Genomic DNA, 19,931 nt, shown 5'->3' with positions numbered 1-19,931 from the left:
ACCAGGCTCTCAGGGTCCCCGCCGGCCCGGCCGGTCCCCCCGCACGCCCGCCTCCCGCATGCGTTCCTAGAGGCAGGTGCCTGTCGTGACGTGGGGCACAGCTGGGCCCAGGGGCTGGTGGCGCAGGAGGCTCCGGGGCCGCCCCGCGGCTCCCTCCAGGCCGGCTTTGTGGTCCGGCTGCTCCTGCGGCAGCAGAGGGAGCCGGGTGGGCGGCGGGACCTCCGTGACCGGTCACGGTGATGGGGAGCCTGGGTCACACGTCCCTGAAAACTGCATGGGCAAGGGTGGGGGTGGGGCAGCCCTCTAAAGGGGAGTCGGAAACGGTCCCCCAATGTCGGGGATGAGGAGGGCCATCGGGGGGTGGGGGCGCCCGTTCTCGGCAGAGAGGGCGGGTGTGGTGAAGCCGGGAGGGTCCGTCCGTGTGGGGCGGCCACGTTCAGACCTGCCGGGCTCTGGGGCTCCTGCCTGCACCCCGCCATGCCCTCCTGGGGTGGCCTCTCCTTCGGCCAGGAGCCTCACTCTTTTTGCAACAAAACCCTGTGGGGTCGGTGGGGCGGCCCATGGGGGTGCGGCGATGTTCGAGAGCCTTCCCGGGGCCCTGCACCCTCACCCTCCGCCCGGTTCCCGCAGCCTCCAAGAGGGACTGTTTGGAGCGGTTCGGGCCACAGACGCTGGAGCGCATCACGCGGGACGACCACGTCATCTGCTCCACCGAGTACTCCCGGATCGTGCCCCTGGAGAATGGCGAGGTGGGCCCCGGGGCGGCACGGGGGCGGGGGGGGGGGCCTGCTAGTGCGGCGCCGGCCGCTCCCTGGCCTGACCCTCCGCCCGACCCTCTGGCCCACGCAGATCGTGGTGTCCCTGGTGAACGGGCGCCCTGGGGCCATGAACTTCTCCTACTCGCCACTGCTGCGAGACTTCACCAAAGCCACCAACATCCGCCTGCGCTTCCTGCGCACCAACACGCTGCTGGGCCACCTCATGGGCAAGGCCCTGCGGGACCCCACCGTCACCCGCCGGGTGAGCCACCCGGCCAGTGGGCGCGGGGAGGCGGGCTGGGCTGGGGGGGGCGCGGCGCTCACCGGCCGCGGGTGCAGTACTATTACAGCATCAAGGACATCAGCATCGGCGGCCGCTGTGTGTGCCACGGCCACGCGGACGTGTGCGATGCCCAGGACCCCGCAGACCCCTTCCGGTGAGGCCCCGCCCCCTGCCTGTCCTCATCCCCTTCCCAGCTCAGGGCCGCCCTGGGCCGGGCCCCAGCCGGCTGCCTCTCCTGTCCCGGCGAAGCCAGGACCCTGGGCGGGGGAGTCAAGGACCTAACTGGCTTGCCTGCCCCTTCTGGAGGGTTCTAGGAGCTTCCCTTGGTGCTCCGCACGTTTACTCTGCGGCGTCGGGGAGCGGACGCGTTTTCTGTTGCTCAGGACTTTGACTCTGAGAGTGTGTGTCGTGAACTCAGGCCCTTTCCGGGCCATCAGCTCTGCCTGTCGGCTCCCCCTTGTACCTCTTTTCTTCCGGAATCCCGTTCCATGGACGGGACCTTCCTGCGGTTTCCTGTGCCCCCCGAGCTGCTCCTGCGTCCACCTCCCCATCTCCTGAGCTGCCTCGGGACCAGCACTCCGGTCACAGATCCTCCAGCTCAGTGTAGCCCGACTGCTGCCTTTAACTCCAGTGATTTTATCTTCGTTTATCCAAGTTCCCATTGGTTCCTTGGCCACACCTCCCTGTATTTTAGAGCAACACATTTTTGAGGTTTTAGACGCCTTAAACATTCTTATTTTACAGTTTCTACTACTTGCTCCCAAGCTCCTGGGGTTGGGTCCTGCTGACCATCGTGTTGGCGGGCCTGGCCGCCCGTGGCCCCACCGCCTTAGCCGCCCCTCGTCTGTGGCCTGGCTGGGGACGGTCACTCGCGGGGGCCTCTGCTGCCCACTGTAGGGTCCCGCAGCCTGGCCCCGCTCGGGGTATTTCTCGTGCCCTGACTACGCAGACGGCAGAGCCAGACGCGGCGACCCAGTGGCACAGGCTGAGCTGGGGTGAAGATGGGCCTGCTCCCGGGGCCGCCGCCCCTGCCTCCTCTGCCCTGGGGGCCTTCAAGGCACCGCTTGCAGGGCAGCAGCGTGGACTCCCAAGGCCCCGCAGACCCTGGGGAGGGGGACAGGGCTCGAGCCGTGTGCTCTGGGGCCTGGGTCTCCATGGGCTGGCTTCGGGGCCCGGCTCAGGGCACGCCCAGCGCCATAGCTGGGTGCTGGCCCCGGGTGCTTGTGGAGGCGTGTGGCGGGTGGGGGCTCCCAGCGGTAGGTGGCTGCAGCCTCGGTCCTCAGCTGCGGCCCGCTGGCCCCCGACCCCGAGCCGGCCGCAGCCGCTCTCCAGGACGGCAGGCAGGATCCGGGCCCTCCGACTGGCGTCCGCCCCACTGCAAGGGGAAGCAGTTCCTGGCCCCTGGCCCCTGGCCCCTAGGGAGGAGCCCTGGACGCCCGGGGGCGTCTGGCTGAGCTCGTGCTGCTACGTGAGCCGGCCCTTGGAGCTGGCCCAGGGAGCCGGGGCGAGGAGGGATCCGCTCCAGCTCGGGGACCCGGGGCTGCAGGCTGACCACCCAGGGCCCCTGCCCCAGCCCTGCCCTGCCCGCCGGCATGTGTCCCGTCCCATCCCCCAGCCCTGGGGAGGCCGTGCGTGGCCCATGGTGCCCCTCTGGGTCCACAGCGGAGCCCCTCCCGTCCCGTTGTCCCCACAGGCTTCAGTGTGCCTGTCAGCACAACACGTGTGGGGGCTCCTGTGACCGCTGCTGCCCCGGCTTCAACCAGCGGCCGTGGAAGCCGGCCACCACCGACAGTGCCAACGAGTGCCAGTGTGAGTGCCCGCACGCGGCTCGCCCGGGCCCGTTCTGGCCACCTGGTGTTGCCACGCCCGGGGTCCCTGTGGTTCGTGAGTCGTGCCCCGGGTCCTGGCGAGGCGGGGTCCCGGGGGCCCCTGAACATCTGCCCCCTTCTCTCCAGCCTGCAACTGCCACGGCCACGCCCACGACTGCTTCTATGACCCCGAGGTGGACCGGCGCAACGCCAGCCAGAACCAGGACAACGTGTACCAGGGCGGTGGCGTGTGCATCGACTGCCAGGTGGGGAGGGGGCTGGGGGGCTGGGGGGCCGGGGCAGGGCCCCAGGTGCAGGCCGCCGTCCCGCGCTCACCCGTCCTGTGCCCCCCAGCATCACACCACCGGCATCAACTGTGAACGCTGCCTGCCCGGCTTCTACCGGGCCCCGGACCACCCCCTCGACTCTCCCCACGCTTGCCGCCGTGAGTGGGGTCGGCCCGGGTGGGGCCACGGGGTGTCCCGAGGCTCCAGCTTCCCGTGCCCCGGGGGCCCTCGCGCGGCTCTGGGAGGCCCCGCCTGGCTCTCACGCCCCTGCCCTGTCCTGGGGCCCTGGGCTCGGGGTCTCACGACTCCCCGGCCCCTGCCCAGGCTGCAACTGCGAGTCGGACTTCACGGACGGGACGTGCGAGGACCTGACCGGCCGCTGCTACTGCCGCCCCAACTTCACGGGGGAGCGTTGTGATGCGTGCGCCGAGGGCTTCACTGGCTTCCCGCACTGCTACCGTGAGGGCGTCGGCCTGGGGGGACCTGGGGGTGAGTCCGGGGGGGCCTTCGGGCCTGCTGACGCGTGCTGTCTCCTCCCTCAGCGGTGCCCTCCTTCTCCCCCAACGACACCGGGGAGCAGGTGCTGCCGGCCGGACAGATCGTGAGTAAGTGTCCCCGAGGCCCCCGTCCTGCCCTGGACTCCACGAGAGCAGTGGCTGGGGGGGCCCCACGAAGGCCCCGCAGAGAGGGAGGATTTGTCGCGGTTACTCTAGTTTCGGTTCTAGTGTTTTTCTGCAAATCCCGCGTATCGGTGCTAGGAACCCTCCGAGAGGACGGGTGAGCATAGAGCGGAACAGAAAGGTGCCCGGAGTTGCGCCGCTTTCAAGCGATGGCTCTCCCCACAGCTGGGACCTTCCGTGTGCTGCACACGGTTTTGGGCCAACGTGGTGGGTGGGTGCCGTGGTCACTGCTTTGTGCTTCCGCCCGCCCCGGTCCTGTAAACACGTCACCTCATGGTCCGTGTCATCGCACAGATGCAGTATCTCATCAGTCACCCCCAGTTGTTGGAAATTTAAGTTCTTTCCAACTTAAAAAAAAAACCGCTACAGTAAACATCCTTGCAGCTCAAACTTTCCATAAATTCTCGATAATTTCTGTAGAACAATTTCCTAGAAGGTTCTGAGTCACAAGATGTGCGTGTTTGGGGACATTTGTGGCCGTAAGTTGCCAAATCTCTCAAAAGAGAGAAATAGCGTGCAGCGTAGTGACGTCCGCGGCATCGGCAGGCGCAGATGTCCTCGCCGTGGGCACCTCCCGCGGACTGTTGGCTGGGCTGGCAGGATGCTCACCCCCTCACCCCCGCCCCGTGTTTCTGGAACCGGGCTCGTGTTTCAGGGGACGTTGTGTCAGTCCGAGGGGCAGGCGGTGTCCCTTCCTAAGGGCGTAACCGTGCGTTCGACAGCTGGCGGTGTCCTGGTTAGACGGCATTTGACGTTTGGCATCTTGAGCGTTTCTTTGACGCATCTGTAAGGTTGGATCTTCTTTCAAGTGTCTCTTGACCTTTCGGCTGTTTTCCCGGGGACCCGGTTGTCGGGGTGTTCGCCCACGCGTCTGTCCGCGCCCGCCTCTCCCGGCCCCATGTCTTCAGGGCTCTTCTCTTCCGTGCCGGTGTTTTAACCCTCTTGTGTGGTTCTGTTGAGGGCGTGCTTGCCCCTGACTCAGTCGTACGGAGGTGGCGCGCCCCGAACTCAGTCTCCCGCCTGCCGGCCTTCGACGGTCTCTTCTCTGCCTGTAATCGTCGGCTTTTCATCGGCGGCATCGATGGGGGTGGGCAGGCTTGTTCCAGAAAGAGCCAGATGGCGCTTGCTTGCTTCCCACGCTGAGGACCAGGCGTCCTGCCTTGGCTCTCGAGCTCTGCCGTCGCGCTGTAGCTGCCGAGTGGCATCGACCGCGTGGACGTGCACGGGCCTGGCCATGTTCCGATAAAACTTTATTTACAAAGCAGCCAGAGGAGGGGATCCCTGGGTGGCTCAGCGGTTTCACGCCTGCCTTTGGCCCAGGGCGCGATCCTGGAGACCCGGGATGAGTCCCACATCGGGCTCCCTGCATGGAGCCTGCTTCTCCCTCCTCCTGTGTCTCTGCCTCTCTCTCTCTCTCTCTCTATGTCTATCATAAATAAATAAATAAAATAAATCTAAAAAAAAATAACAAAGCAGCCAGAGGAGCCCGGGACTGTGGTGTGCTGATGCCGGGCCTCAGTGCCGAGGGGCCCCGTCCCCCCGCGGCCCAGGGTCGGCGCCCAGAACGGCCCACGGCCGCGCTGATCGTACCGGGACTTCTACGCTAACTGCACCCGTGTGTCTGCGTTGGTGACGGAGCCCGGTTGAAAGCCCTCTCGGTGGGGTTCTTGGGTGCGTGCCGTCTTGTTTTGGTTTTGTGATTCACCTTGAAAATACTTGGAAAATGACCCGTACTTGGTCACGCTCCACAGTGGTTTAAAAATCACAGGAATCACCCGTTTCTTTTTTCTTTTCTTTTTTAAAGATTTTATTTATTCATGAGAGATACAGAGAGGGAGGCAGAGACACAGGCAGAGGGAGACGCAGGCTCCATGCGGGGAGCCTGACGTGGGATTCGATCCTGGGACCCCGGGGTCACGCCCTGAGCCCAAGGCAGGCGCTCAACCCCCGAGCCCCCCGGGTGTCTCTGAATCACCCGTTTCTTAAAAGTTTGATAGAGCTTAGAAGGGCGTCTGGCCCTGACACGTGTTCAGTGGAGATCTTGGGTTACGGTTCTCGTCCCTTCCATGCTTGTTGTGTCTGTTCGTTCCCTAGCTCGGCTCAGTCCGTTTCAGTCATTTTTATTTCCTAGCAGATTGTGTCCTTTGGATTCGAAACGTATGGGTGTAACGTCACGCGCAGCATTCCATCGTGAGCTGTACGTTTCTCTTATCATCTGTTTTCGTTTCTTTCTTTCGTTTCCTCCCTTTATCAGACCTGTCGGAAGGTTGACGGGTTTATCGGGGTTTTCAAAATACGGCTTAAGAGTATCCCATCTATGAGAGCTACTGGGGTTTTTCTCTTTTTCCTTTGGGGGAGAGATTTTACTTCTTAACATAGAAAATGTTGAACTTAAAAAAAAAAAAAAAGAAAGAAAAGAAAATGTTGAACTAAAACCTTTAGATCCATCTGCTTCTTTCTTAAGGAGTCGAGGGGTGCTAGGTACTCGGCATCGTGCTAGCTCCGGGTGCGCGGCGTCGTGACTTGAGGATCGGGCACGCTGCAGAGCGGTCACCACGGCAGCCGGTTAACCCTTGTCACCACACAGTTACAGACTCACTTTTCCCTGTGATGAGAACTTTGAAGGCCTCTTAGCAACTTCCAGACCCGCCCTGGGCTGTGGTTGCGTCCAGGCGCCTCGCCCGGTCACGGCCACGCGAACTACGCGTCTCACGCCTGCACGTCTGTGCCCCCGGGTCTCCACCGCCGGCCCCGCGGCCACCAGCGGGTTCTCTGTTTCCGTGAGCTCGGTGTTTCGTGTCAGCGCTGGGTTCCCCACGTCAGTGAGGTCACGCGCGCTTGTCTCTTTCTGCTTCCCGCCGTTTCCTCACCGCTTTCCCGGCTTCCCGGGCCCAGTAGCTCCACTCTGTCTTCGTTGTTGACAAAACGGTGCAAAGTGTGGCTTGTCAACCAGGAAGGTGTCTGCAGACGGCGTGGCTGTCGTGACGGAGGGGGTGGCCTCGCACGCGGTGGGGGGGTGCTGGCCGTCACCTGGCCCAGGGCGCGAGCAGCGGCGTCCAGGCCGGGCCCGGGTTGCTGTGTGGCTGGGCCCCCCCGACGGCTGCGGCCCAGGCTGTGGAGCACTTCGGTCTCCCCTTTCCTTGCAGCCTGCCCTGCCCAGAGGACGGTCCCTCGTCCTTTCCCGCCCTGTCTGATGGCTCTGCATCGCGGTCAGATCCGCTAGCCTGCAGTTTCTGCTCTTTGTCTTTGGAATTGGAGATTTTCTTCGCTTCTCACTTAGAACGTGACCCCTTCGAGAATGTTCCACGGCCATACAAAGGGGTCACATGTGCTGTGCGGGGCGCAGGTCCCCGTATACATCCACACGTGTTCAATATGCCCTTTATTTATTTTTTTATTTTTTAATTTTCTTTCAATATGCCCTTTAAACCCACGCCGTCTCTTCTCTGTCCTCATCAGCCTCTGAGGCCAGTATCTTCAGCCTTTCTGTCCAGGGCAATGGTTTTGCCAGAACCTTCCAGCTGAGCAGTTTGGCCCTATGCACCTGGTGACCCCGTGGTCCTGCTCTGAGTGCATGGGGCTTCCTGCAGCTCCGGCGGGCCAGGCCCCCTTCCCTGCAGCGGCTCCCTGTCGTCCCACCGATGCTTGTGGCTTTGGGTTCTCCGGAATGTTCTGGGGTCTCCACGCTCTGCTCACCGTCTCTGCGCCGTGCTGTCCCTTCACGAAGCTCTCCGTGGCCCGTCTGGGTCCGTGGTTCAGGGAGCATCTTTTCAAGAGGACGTGAGTTGATTTTCCTTCAAGAGCCAAACGGAGGCCTCTGGTTCTGCCTCGTGAGAGTAGCCGGGGCGCGGGCAGGGCCGTGGCCGTCAGGCAGGGCTTGCTCCTGCTCTTTCTGTGTCATTGATCCTCCTGCGCAGGTGTTTGCCACCCGCGTTCTGCTGGGCAACAGGACGTGTTCCGGGGTTTGGTGATTTGTGCTTCCTTCCCGGAGGGTTTGCGAGTTCTGTTTCTCTCTGCTGGTCGGGCCTGGGGTCGCCCTTACGTTTGTGACAAACATCAAACCATCATTTTCTATAAATAACAGCATCCATGAGCTCTTTTTGTGCATCAGTTAAGGCGTTCAGCACGTATTTTTCTCCTCTTTTCTAACCGCACAATTATTTATAAAGATGACCGCTTTTTTGCCTCGTTATGGTTTTGTTTTTACATCTTGTCTGGTTGTATCGACGCCTGCAGTTGACTTCGTAGCTACATTATAAACAACTAATTGCATGTCCTCCGAGCGCCCTGATTCATTGCAGGCGCTTTTCCAGAGGCTTCGGCTCTGCCTTCTGGCCATTTTGGTCGTTTAGTTGTGTGAGTGCAGCACAGCAGTGTGAGGAGACGAGTTTGAGGCGGGCAGTGTCCTGCGGGGGCCTGGGGTCTGCAGGCCCCTGAGGCCCCCTCCCCTCCCTTTCCCCCCAGACTGTGACTGCAGCGCCGCCGGGACCCAGGGCAACGCCTGCCGCCAGGACCCGCGGCTGGGACGCTGCGTGTGCAAACCCGGCTTCCAGGGCGTCCACTGCGAGCTCTGCGCCCCGGGCTTCTACGGCCCCGGCTGCCAGCGTGAGTGTGGCCCCGACTGCCCTCGCGTGGACCCTGGGGGCCCGTCCCCTCCCCGACTGACACCACGTTCCCTCCCTGCAGCGTGCCAGTGTTCCAGCCCCGGAGTGGCGGACGGGGACTGTGACCGGGACTCGGGCCGGTGCACCTGCCGGGAGGGCTTCGAGGGCGCCGCGTGCGACCGCTGTGCGCCGGGCTACTTCCACTTCCCTCTCTGCCAGCGTGAGTGGGGCCTCCCCCGCGGGCGTGGGTGGGCGGGGGGCTCGGGGCACGGCCTGCCTGGCTCAGGGGGCCTCCGCGTGCTGCTTCGCTCCCCAGTGTGTGGCTGCAGCCCTGCGGGGACCCTGCCCGAGGGCTGTGACGAGGCTGGCCGCTGCCCCTGCCGGCCGGAGTTCGACGGCCCTCACTGTGACCGCTGCCGCCCGGGCCACCACGGCTACCCCGACTGTCGCGGTGAGCGGAGGTCTGGGGTGGGGCCCGGGTGGAGCCGGAGGGCCACCCACGAATGCCCAGGGCCTGACCCCGTGTCGCCTGCAGCCTGCACCTGCGACCCACGGGGTGCCCTGGACCAGCTGTGCGGGGCAGGCGGGACGTGCCACTGCCGTGCTGGCTACACGGGCGCCGCCTGCCAGGAGTGCAGCCCCGGCTTCCACGGCTTCCCCGACTGCACCCGTGAGTGTGGCTGCAGGGGATGCAGGGTGCGGAGGGCGGGCACGTCCCTCCCGCATGCCCACATCCTGCCTTCCTCACCCAGCCTGCAACTGCTCCGCCGAGGGGTCCCTGCACGCATCCTGTGACCCCCGCAGCGGGCAGTGCAGCTGCCGGCCCAGTGTGACAGGGCTGCGATGTGACATGTGTGTGCCTGGCGCCTACAACTTCCCCTACTGCGAAGGTGAGCCTAGTGCAGTGTGTGTGGCACGTGCCGCGTGTGGCCTCCCTGCGCTGTCGCCCTCGTGCCCACGACTGCCCACGTACCGTGTGCACATGCGTGCTCTCACGTGATCCGGGGCGGGCGGGTTGGGCTGCCTGTGGTCCGTGCTTTGTGCAAGCGTGCCCTCACAGAGCTGCCCGTGCACAGCACGCATTCACACGCGTGTCCGTGCCGGCGGCCCTGGGGCGTGTTCTAACCGCTGTCTGTGGCCGTGGGGGGCGTGGGCCCTTGTGGGACCAGAGCCAGCAGGCACGCACATGTTTTCACGCCTGCTCACCCGGGTGGGAGGCATGGGTGCGGCTCCCACGCAGCCTCGGGTCCCAGGCACCCTCGGAGTCAGTGACCGACAGGTGACGATGGGCCGGGTCTCTCCACAGCTGGCTCCTGCCACCCTGCTGGCCTGGCCCCGGCTGGCCACCGCCTTCCCGAGGTAGGTCCCAGGCCGCCTTTGGTGGGGCCAGCCCATCGCTGCCGGGGAGACCGTCACTGTGATCACGTGCTCCGTCGCTTCGGCATCCTCGGGGCCCGTTTGTCCCCTGGCTGGTCCTCTGTCCCTGATGCGGGGACAGGCCAGAGATGGGGCCGGGTTGGGGCTGGGGGGCTGCGGGTTGTGGGTAAGAAGGCAGGGCCCGCCCGGACCCTCCATCTCACCTCCTCCCAGGCGCAGGTGCCCTGTACGTGCCGGGCCCACGTGGAGGGGCCGAGCTGCGATCGTTGTAAACCCGGGTTCTGGGGGCTGAGTCCCGAGAACCCCGAGGGCTGCACCCGTGAGTCTGTGGGTTCAGGGTGTGCGGGGGCTGGGCAGACGCTGGGGGAGGGCCGCGCAGGGCGGTGAGGGCTGGCCCCTTGGAGTCCAGGCCCGCTCTCTTCTCCGCCAGGCTGCGACTGTGATCCTCGGGGCACGCTGGGCGGACTTACCGAGTGCCAGCCGGTGAGTCTGAGGGCCGAGCTGCCCAGGGCCCAGGGGCCCAGGGGCTGTGGGGCAGGCACGTCCAGACCCCCCCACGGCTGGGTCTCACCTTGCCCCTCGGCCACAGGGCGACGGCCAGTGCTCTTGCAAGCCTCACGTGTGCGGCCAGACCTGCGCGGCCTGCCAGGATGGCTTCTTCCGGCTGGACCGGGCTGACTACTTCGGCTGCCGCAGTGAGCGCCCCCTCGGCCCTCAGCCCACGTTGGGGGGGCAAGGGAGGGACACGTGGGGCTGCTCCTGGGTGCTCTGGCCGGGAGGCAGGGAGGGACAGGGGTCTGCAGTGCTGCACCCCTGACACACCTCCCTAGCCGGTCCCGGTGCCCCGTTACTGTCCAAGCTGCGGGCCACCCCCGGGGGTCAGTGTGAGCTGGGTTCTCGGCGCCCGTGGCCTCCACAGCTGGCGGCCGGGCGGGGCCCAGGCAGCCCTGACCTTGCTCCCTCCCGCTGCAGGCTGCCGGTGCGACGTTGGCGGTGCGCTGGGCCAGGGCTGCGACCCGAGGACCGGCGCCTGCCGGTGCCGCCCCAACACCCAGGGCCTCACCTGCAGCGAGTGGGTGACCCCCTGCGCGGCCCCGGGGGGCAGGGGGCTGGTGAGGCAGCGGACCCCGAGGCCTGCCTCTGACCTCCCTGCCGTGGCCAGGCCGGCGCGAGACCACTACCTGCCTGACCTGCACGACATGCGTCTGGAGCTGGAGGAGGCGACCACGCCCCAGGGCCACACCGTGCGCTTCGGCTTCAACCCCCTGGAGTTCGAGAGCTTCAGCTGGAGGGGCTACGCCCAGATGACGCCCATCCAGGTGGGCGAGGGGCCGCGCCTCCCCGACGGGGGCTGCGGGTTCCCCCTGGTTGGTGGGGAGGAGAGGGGCCCTTGGGGCCAGGGCACCGGCCACCCCGATTCTCCATGCCCCCCCCAGCCCAGGATCGTGGCAAAGCTGAACGTGACCTCCCCTGACCTCTTCCGGCTGGTCTTCCGCTACGTCAACCGGGGGCCCGTGAGTGTGAGTGGGCGAGTGTCGGTGCAAGAGGAGGGCAAGTTTGCCACGTGTACCAACTGTGAGTACCTGGGGGGCTCCCAGCTCCCCCACTGCCCGGCCTGCCCCAGCCCTGCCCCAGCCCTGCCCCAGCTGCTCCTGGCCCACTCCTTCCCCTTTGCCCCCTTCCCCTTTGCCCCCCTCCCTCCGCCCCACCTGGGGCCCCAGCGGGGGTGGGAGCCAGCCTATGCCCTGGCCCTGGGGGCGCTGCAGCCTGGCGTGGCCCATGGGCTGAGTCTAGGGGTCTCCCCGTCCACATCCCCAGGCACAGAGCAGAGCCAGCTCGTCACCTTCCCGCCCAGCACGGAGCCTGCCTTTGTCACCGTGCCCCAGAGGGGCTTCGGGGAGCCCTTCGTGCTGAATCCTGGCACCTGGGCTCTGGTCGTGGAGGCTGAAGGGGTTCTCCTGGTGAGGCGGGGGCTGAGCGGGCTGCAACGGGGCCCAGGGAGGGGGCTGGAGTACCCACCTCTCGCCCTGCCCGCCAGGACTACGTGGTGCTGCTGCCCAGCACGTACTACGAGGCAGCCCTCCTGCAGCTGCGTGTGGCCGACGCCTGCACGTTCCGGCCTGCCGCCCAGCGCTCCGGGAACAAGTGAGGGCTCGCCTGGCGGGGTGGGGGGCCGGGCCTCCCTGTGCTCAGGCCGCCCACCCCTGCTGACTGCCGTCATGTCCCCCCAGCTGCCTCCTCTACACCCACCTGCCCCTGGATGGCTTCCCCTCAGCGGCGGGACCCGAGGCCTTGTGTCGTCACGACAACAGCCTACCCCGGCCTTGCCCCACGGAGCAACTCAGCCCCTCACATCCACCACTGGCCGCCTGCCTGGGCAGTGACGTGCGTGTCCCTGGGACCCCATGGAGGGGTGGGGGGTGGTCAGGACCTGGGGAGGGCGTGCCCTTGTCTGGGGGAGGGGGCGGTCTGGTCTGTGGTGCAGTGACAGGACACAAGTTTGACCTGGGGCATCAGGACACCTTTGGGGCCAACTGTAGACGGGGTATCAGTGACCCCCACCTCTGGCTTATCATGAGGAGGCAGCAGGTATTTGTTACCTCTGAGACCCAGGCTGGGCTCTGGGCAGCAGGCCCTCACCAGTGCTGAGGCCAGCGGGCCTTGGGGAGGCAGGGGAGGGTGGGAGAGAGCAGAGGCTGGAAGGCCAGGTGGCCATGGGGTGTCCTGGCGGGCTGCCCCAGGCAGCGAGGACAACAGGTGCACAGACTCTGGGGTCAGAGAGCGGAGGCTGTGGGAGCAGAGGGTGGGAAGGCCCGTGTGCAGCAGTGTCCAGGGAGGACGCGGAGGCTCGTTCTCCATGTGGGGCCTGGGGTGGGGCCTCTGATCACTTTGTCCCCCCAGGTGGACGTCCAGCTCCAGCTGGCAGTGCCACAGCCAGGCCGCTACGCCCTGGTGGTGGAGTATGCCAATGAGGACGCCCCCCAGGAGGTGGGCGCAGCCGTGCACACGCCCCAGCGGGCCCCCCAGCAGGGAGCACTCACTTTCCACCCCTGCCCTTACAGGTGCGCAGGGAGGGGAGAGGATTCAGGTCTGGGGGAGCCGTGTGGGAAGGCTTGGGCCCCAGGCCCCCCCCCGACCCCCTGCTGACTGCCGCTGCCCCTCCCGCAGCGCCCTGTGCCGGGCCACAGCCCTGGACACCCAGCACCACCTGGCGGTCTTCCACCTGGACACGGAGGCCAGCGTCCGGCTCACGGCCGAGCAGGCCCGCTTCTTCCTGGTAAGGCCCTGACCCTTCCCCTGCACGGGCCCCAGGCCCCCCCTGTGGCTTCAGGCCTTTCAGAAGACACTAAGCAGCATCAAAGTAGGGGAGTGCTGAGCCCAGGGGCCATCACCAGCACCACCGACCGTGGGCACCCAGTCACGTTTCTTCTGGAATCTTCAGGATTTGGGTATTTTTTTCCCGTGGCCACAAATATATACTTGTTTAGAGAGCATTCCTGCGGCCACACGGGGCGGGGGGCCTGTGATGGGTTGGAGCTGGAAGGGAGACACCTCCTCGGTGCTCTGAGGACTGAGTCACGGTGACGCGGGCCTCTGCACACCCGTCTGCGACCACGAAGCCCCGCGCGGTGTTAACCGTCGCTCTGACGCCCAGAACCGAGTGGGTGTCAGCTGGACACAGGAGCTGTCGGAGCGTTGCACTCTTACCGTGTTTCCTTGGTTCTGGTCTTTAGAAAATGTATCAGTCGTGCACATGTTCTAGTAAGTGCGTCAAGTGTTGACGAGAGACTTGCAGAGGGGAGGACCCCGTGGCCGCCCGCCGCGCTGGCTCGGCCCGTGGTGCTCAAGGGCACGGACCACGTCCCTTCGGCCCAGCCTGCTGGCGGTGGGGCACGTGCAGTCCACGCTCCCTTCGGCCCCATGGCGGGGAGCCAGGTCATTGCAAGGTGTCCACAGAGCCGCGTCCCGGGCATGCCCGGCATGTGCCCCAGCACCCAGCACCCAGGCCGGGAAGCCGCAGGCCCCGCCCCAGACACCCCGCAGCCCTGGTGGCCGCCCCCCGGCTCTGACAGCCACCTCATCTGCCTGTCCTGGGGTGCGTAACCCAAACCACAGTGGACACGGGTCAGAGATGGGTCCCCGGTGTCACCGCGGCCACACAGCGTCCAGGCCTCTGCTGTGGGGCACGTGCAGACGGCTTCCGGGCCTCACGTTTGGCTGTTTGCCGCACCCAGACCTGCGTGGTGCTGGGCAGCACGGGCCCGAGGGCCGCTCAGCTGAGTGCTCGTCTGCGCAGGGTCCCTGTCACTGAAGCTGAGGGGGAGGCCGGTGGCCCACGTGCAGCCGAATCACCGCAGGGGGCGACAGGCTGGAGCCCGCGAGGAGAGCCGAGTGGTGCTCCTGGCCTGGAGACCGTGGAGCAGGGCTGGGGCTCGTGCAGCCGGCGGGGCCGGGGGGCAGGGGGCAGGGACTTGGGGCACAGACGGGCCGCCGTGGGACGTAGAGGCTGGGCGGCCCCGTGTGCGTGTCCTCGTCACGCCCCGTCCTCCGTCCGCAGCACAGCGTCACCCTGGTGCCCGTGGAGACGTTCAGCGTGGAGTTCGTGCAGCCCCGGGTCCACTGTGTCAGCGCTCACGGCACCTTCAGCCCCAGCAGGTGGGGGGCCGGGGGGGCTGGGGGGGGTGCGGCGGGGGGGCGGCTCGCAGGACTCACCTCCTCGCTCGTCCCCAGGGCCTCCTGCCTGCTGTCTCGCTTCCCGAAGCCGCCCCGGCCCATCATCCTCAGGGACTGCCAGGTGTTGCCGCTGCCACCCGGCCTCCCGCTGACCCACTCGCAGGACCTGACGCCCGGCGCGCCCCCGGAGGGGCCCCAGCCTCGGCCCCCCACGGCCGCGGACCCCGAGGCAGAACCCACTCTGCTGCGCCACCCCCAGGTGAGGGCCTGGCCAGGAGGGCCGCCGCGTGCGCTCCACCCTGGCCGTGGGCCCAGCCCTGCGCCTGCTGACCGGAGCGTCCCCCGCAGGGCACTGTGGTCCTCACCACGCACGTGCCGGCCCTGGGCCGCTACGCCTTCCTGCTGCACGGCTACCAGCCGGACCACCCCACCTTCCCCGTGGAGGTCCTCGTCAGCGGCGGCCGAGTCTGGCAGGGTGAGTGGCCGTGGGGCGCGGTGCGGGCGGGCCCCAGCTGAGGGCCTGCCGGGGTGTCCTCAGCCCCACGGTGTGGTCGTCACGAGATGTGGACGGATCCGTCCTAGAGGCCAGTTCCCAAGTGGGGTGCCCGGGGCCCAGTGCGGACGGCAGCCCCAGCCTCCCGGCCCCGTCCCAGCTCCCACTCGATTCCCTTATGTGAGCCGCGGCTCACCCTGTCATGTGACGTTGATGGTCCTTGTGTTCTCACGTACGTGTGTTGTTTTCGCTGGGCTGAGCTCAGGGACCTGCACCTAGCGGGCCTCTGAGTGGCCTCAGGCGAGTCACGTGTGCGCGTCGTGACACAGATGCACCGTCCTCGGCGGGCATGGCCCCGTCCCGTGGGCGTCTCTTCCTCCCTGGTGACTCCAGGAGCGCCCCTGGGATGAGGCCGTGGGCCAGAGCTGGTCCGTGGGGTGCGGGGGGCACACGGACCTGCCTTTCCTTCCCCTCCAGGCCATGCCAACGCCAGCTTCTGCCCACACGGCTACGGCTGCCGCACCCTGGTGGTCTGCGAAGGCCAGACGGTGCTGGACGTGACCGACAGCGAGCTCACCGTGACCCTGCGTGTGCCCGAGGGCCGGTGGCTCTGGTTGGTGAGTCCAAGGCTGCCGTGTCGCAGGCCGGGTGGGGCTAGCATCTCTGGGTGCAGACGTCCTGAACCTGTTCGGGGGCCACTGGCCTCTCAGCCGGGGTGCGTCCTCCGTCTGCCTTGGCCCAGCCCCACGCCAGGTGCCAGGGAGCAGCAGCCCCCCGGCCTCCAGGCCATAGTGTGAGGCTACGGTGCAGGGCGAGGATCTTCAGAGCCGAGATGCGTCCGCCAGCCCCTGGGGCCCTGCTGGTCGGGGCGGCCTTCCTGGAGATGGAGGCCTGGACGGGAGGGGCATGGGGGGCCGGGCGCTTCCCCTTGGCGGGCCTCCCACGGCCCCCAGGGCTCCATCAGGCCACGGAAGCCGACCTCCTCCCGCCCCTGCCAGCCTTGCTGGGGCCCAGGGCTGGCCTGTGACGCTGCCGCTACCACCTCAGTTGCCCTGCGGGCCGCTGGCCAGTCACAGAGACCCCCGGTGACCCGCTGGCAGGCACTGGTACCCTTCCCCAGCCCGGGTGCTCTCCGGGTCCGCGGGAAGGTGACGGAGCCCCGATCCCCAGGAGTATGTGCTGGTGGTCCCCGAGGAGGCCTACAGCTCCAGCTATCTCCGAGAGGAGCCCCTGGACAAATCCTATGACTTCATCAGCCAGTGTGCCACCCATGGGTACCACATCAGGTGGGCCGGGCTGGGGGCCAGGGCTGGGCTTGGGAGGGTCAGGGTGGGGGACTGGGGTTGGGGGGCAGAGCGGGGCTGCTCGGGGAGCAGGGCCGGGGCCTCGGAAGACAGGGCCGGGGGCTGGGGGGCAAGGCGGGGCCTGGGGTTAGGGCTGGGGGCTCGGGGGCAGTGCTGGGGCTCTGGGGGCAGGGTGGGAGGCTCAGGGGGAGGGTGGGGGCTTGGGGGACAGGGGAGGGGCTGGGGGGACCAGGAGCTTGGGGGAGGGGCTCGGTGTGGGGGCAGGGCCAGGCTCGGGGGCAGGGCTGGGTGGGGCTGGGAGCCAGGGCAGGGGGGAGGCGTCGGGTAGGGAGGGGCGGGCGAGGGCTCTGGGCCTCACCACCAGCTTCTCGCCACAGCCCCTCCAGCTCGTCCCAGTTCTGTCGCGAGGCTGCCTCTTCCCTGTCTCTCTACTATAACAACGGGGCTCGGCCTTGCGGCTGCCACGAGATGGGCGCCACGGGCCCCACGTGCGAGCCCTTTGGGGGCCAGTGTCCCTGCCGAGCCCACGTCATCGGCCGGGACTGCTCCCGCTGTGCCACCGGCTACTGGGGCTTCCCCAGCTGCAGGCGTGAGTACTGCAGCCCGGAGCGCCAGCCAGGGGTGGGCTCTAACCCGAAGGGGCTTCCCGGCGGAGGGACACGTGGCTACAGGGGCAGGAGGACGTTCTGGAGCCTCGGGCAGCTTGTGGCCTGGGCCCTGCCCTCTGTCGGGTTCCGGGGACCGGGCGGCAGTTCCGGGCAACTGGCCCCCCACGTCGGGATCTGCCTGAGGCGTGGGGCCCGGAGCTGGGTGACACAGGCCGGCGGGGCGGGGGCTCACCACACGTGCGCTCCCCACAGCCTGTGAGTGCCGAGGCCGTCTGTGCGACGAGCTCACGGGCCACTGTGTGTGCCCGCCACGCACCGTCCCGCCCGACTGCGTCGTGTGCCAGCCCCAGACCTTCGGCTGCCACCCCCTGGTGGGCTGTGAGGAGTGTAACTGCTCGGGGCCCGGTGTCCAGGAGCTCACGGACCCCACCTGTGACGTGGACAGTGGCCAGTGCAAGTGAGCAGGGCGGGAGGGCTGTCCCGCGCCCCGGCTGGTCTCGGGTCCGGGTGGCGTTGCCACGGAGCACACTCCCTCCGGCCCCGGGCGGGGAGGGGTTCGCCTTGGGGGGTCGCCGCCCCCTGGGGCTGCTGCGGTCTCAGTTCAGCAGGAGAGGTGGGGTGGGGGGAGGCTCAGCCAGCCTCTGAACCCCTCGGCAGGTGCAGACCCAACGTGGCCGGACGCCGCTGTGACACCTGTGCCCCCGGCTTCCACGGCTACCCCAGCTGCCGTCCCTGCGACTGCCACGAAGCGGGCTCCATGCCCAGCGTGTGCGACCCCCTCACGGGCCAGTGCCACTGCAAGGTGTGGGGACAAGCGGGGCCCGGGTGGGGGTGTCAGCCGCCCCCGCCTCCCGCGCTGCCAGCTGAACCCCTCCGGGGCTTCCTGGGCGCTTTGGGGAGAGTCAGCCCACGGGCAAGGGGGTGACAACGAGCCAGGGCGGGTCGGGCACTGCTGCATGAGGCCGACTGACCCTCTCCCCCGCCCCCAGGAGAACGTGCAGGGCCCGCGGTGTGACCAGTGCCGCCTCGGGACCTTCTCCCTCGATGCCGCCAACCCGAAAGGCTGTACCCGCTGCTTCTGCTTCGGGGCCACGGAGCGCTGCCGGAGCTCGGCCCTCGCCCGTCGGGAGGTGTGCGGCCCGCGGGACTCGGGGAGGGGATGCGTACCACCCTGCCCCACGGCATGCCCCGGTGTGGAACGAGGCCCCGGGCCGCGGGACGGTGCTCAGCTCCGGGTCCCTCCCGTGCGCCCGCAGCTGGTGGACATGGAGGGCTGGACGCTGCTCAGCAGTGACCGGCAGGTGGTTCCCCACGAGCTGCGCGCGGAGGCAGAGCTGCTCTACGCTGACTTGCGGCGCGGGTTCGAGGCCTTCCCTGAGCTGTACTGGCAGGCCCCACCCTCCTACCTGGGGGACAGGGTGAGCGGGCCAGCGGGCCCTGGGGAAGGCGCCGTGAGGGTGTTTGGGCCGCCCTGGAGGGGGGAGGACGGCAGTGGGGCCGCCCGTGTCCAGGGAGGGATGGGCCTTCCGTGAGGGTGCCGGGGCCTAGTCCCAGGGGTGCCCAGGACCTTGCTGTCAACTCTGGGCGTGTGGTCGGGATCCGGCCGGGTCCCATCCCTCTGCCCCACCTCCAGGTGTCATCCTATGGCGGAACCCTCCGCTATGAGCTGCACTCGGAGACCCAGCGCGGAGATGTGTTCATCCCCAGGGAAAGCAGGCCGGACGTGGTGCTGCAGGTGACCGACGGGGTGGATGTGGCTGGCTGGGCGGGCGGGCACAGTGGGCAGGAGCGGGTCGGCCCAGGTGCAGCCCTCACCTGCCCCCGCACCTCCCAGGGCAACCAGATGAGCATCACGTTCCTGGAGCCGGTGTACCCGGCGCCCGGCCACGTTCACCAGGGACAGCTGCAGCTGGTGGAGGTGAGCGCAGCCGGCCCGGGCGCCCAGGTCCCTTGACCCCGGGGGAGGCCCAGGGGCCCCCAGGACGGGAGACGGGCCCGGGCGCGGGTGCAGGCTCCTCCCGTCCCGCTGCCCGGGGCCCGGCGCTCCCTCCCGCTCGGATTCTTTCGGCTCCTGGGCTTCTCCCCCGCTTGGGGAGGTTGTGCGTCGTCGTTTCTGCCGCCTCCCGCGCCCGCCTTGGGAGCAGCGGCTCCTCCCGCACCGGGTCTTAGGTGTCTCGGTGACTGGAAGTTGAGGTGTTTACTGTGCTCCGATTTATCAATTTTCCTGCGTGGTTGGGGTTTTTGCGTCTTATTTAAGGAAGGGCTCGTCTCTCTGAGATCAGAAGTACCCGCGTCTGGAGCTGGCATTTGCGCAGGGTGGGCGGCCGGGCGGCTCCCCCCGCGGGGCGGGCTGGTTTGGCTGCCTGCCGAGCCGCCGTGCCCGTGGTCTGGGTGTGTGGTCGGGGTCCCACCGAGCTGCTGTGCCCACAGGGGAACTTCCGACACACGGAGACCCACAACGCCGTGTCCCGCGAGGAGCTCATGATGGTGCTGGCGGGCCTGGAGCAGCTGCACATCCGCGCCCTCTTCTCCCAGACCTCCTCGGCCGTCTCCCTGCGCCGCGTGGCGCTCGAGGTGGCCGGCGAGGTGGGCGGGGGGCCTCCGGCCAGCAACGTGGAGCTGTGCATGTGCCCGGCCAACTACCGTGGAGATTCGTGCCAGGTGAGGCGGCGGGCATGGGCACCCCCGGCTCTGCCCACTTCGCCCCCACCCGCTGGGCACTGCCGTCCCCGCTGCCCTGCCTTCCTGCCACGGGCCGGGCTGACCCATCTGCCACCCCACTGTCACCTCTGTCCCTGCCCGGCCCTCTGTGCACACGGCTTCCCTGGTCCCTTCACTGCCCCGTCCACCCGTCGTCCGGTCCACCGCGGCAGGGGCCCCCTGCCCACACCCCGCCGTCCCTCTCTGTCACGCATTCCCACCTGCCCACTTGCTTGTTCATCTGAGGGCCTTTGGGACCCCGTCAGAAGAGGTGTGTGGGTTACAAGGAGGTGGCCCCAGCCCATGTGGCAGGGCTGCTCAGCTGAGCTAGGGTGTCCACGTGGCTTTGGGGGCT

General features: G+C 67.5%; 1 protein-coding gene across 1 annotated transcript in view; it reads left to right on the top strand.

Annotated features, from left to right (window-relative positions):
- LAMA5 (laminin subunit alpha 5) overlaps positions 1–19,931 on the top strand; it is a 45,732-nt gene that overhangs the window by 13,118 nt on the left and 12,683 nt on the right. Inside the window, exons 4-41 of the mRNA XM_072799739.1 lie at positions 631–749; positions 850–1,020; positions 1,098–1,195; positions 2,735–2,850; positions 2,997–3,115; positions 3,204–3,294; positions 3,461–3,595; positions 3,679–3,741; positions 8,281–8,421; positions 8,503–8,640; positions 8,737–8,871; positions 8,956–9,090; positions 9,173–9,310; positions 9,727–9,779; positions 10,011–10,116; positions 10,228–10,280; positions 10,387–10,492; positions 10,770–10,869; positions 10,960–11,116; positions 11,234–11,372; positions 11,616–11,758; positions 11,836–11,942; positions 12,029–12,182; positions 12,699–12,859; positions 12,966–13,074; positions 14,356–14,453; positions 14,529–14,730; positions 14,820–14,946; positions 15,442–15,581; positions 16,135–16,250; positions 16,646–16,857; positions 17,129–17,333; positions 17,534–17,678; positions 17,866–18,006; positions 18,133–18,294; positions 18,510–18,611; positions 18,711–18,794; positions 19,307–19,537. Coding sequence (XP_072655840.1) covers positions 631–749; positions 850–1,020; positions 1,098–1,195; positions 2,735–2,850; positions 2,997–3,115; positions 3,204–3,294; positions 3,461–3,595; positions 3,679–3,741; positions 8,281–8,421; positions 8,503–8,640; positions 8,737–8,871; positions 8,956–9,090; positions 9,173–9,310; positions 9,727–9,779; positions 10,011–10,116; positions 10,228–10,280; positions 10,387–10,492; positions 10,770–10,869; positions 10,960–11,116; positions 11,234–11,372; positions 11,616–11,758; positions 11,836–11,942; positions 12,029–12,182; positions 12,699–12,859; positions 12,966–13,074; positions 14,356–14,453; positions 14,529–14,730; positions 14,820–14,946; positions 15,442–15,581; positions 16,135–16,250; positions 16,646–16,857; positions 17,129–17,333; positions 17,534–17,678; positions 17,866–18,006; positions 18,133–18,294; positions 18,510–18,611; positions 18,711–18,794; positions 19,307–19,537 — 4,952 coding nt within the window. The remainder of the gene's footprint in view (positions 1–630; positions 750–849; positions 1,021–1,097; positions 1,196–2,734; positions 2,851–2,996; positions 3,116–3,203; positions 3,295–3,460; positions 3,596–3,678; positions 3,742–8,280; positions 8,422–8,502; positions 8,641–8,736; positions 8,872–8,955; positions 9,091–9,172; positions 9,311–9,726; positions 9,780–10,010; positions 10,117–10,227; positions 10,281–10,386; positions 10,493–10,769; positions 10,870–10,959; positions 11,117–11,233; positions 11,373–11,615; positions 11,759–11,835; positions 11,943–12,028; positions 12,183–12,698; positions 12,860–12,965; positions 13,075–14,355; positions 14,454–14,528; positions 14,731–14,819; positions 14,947–15,441; positions 15,582–16,134; positions 16,251–16,645; positions 16,858–17,128; positions 17,334–17,533; positions 17,679–17,865; positions 18,007–18,132; positions 18,295–18,509; positions 18,612–18,710; positions 18,795–19,306; positions 19,538–19,931) is intronic.

This window comes from Canis lupus, chromosome 26 (genome assembly GCF_048164855.1).
Source record: "Canis lupus baileyi chromosome 26, mCanLup2.hap1, whole genome shotgun sequence".
Taxonomy (NCBI): domain Eukaryota; kingdom Metazoa; phylum Chordata; class Mammalia; order Carnivora; family Canidae; genus Canis; species Canis lupus.
The sequence above is the reverse complement of the archived record's forward strand: the minus strand, read 5'-3'. Positions and strand labels throughout refer to the sequence as shown.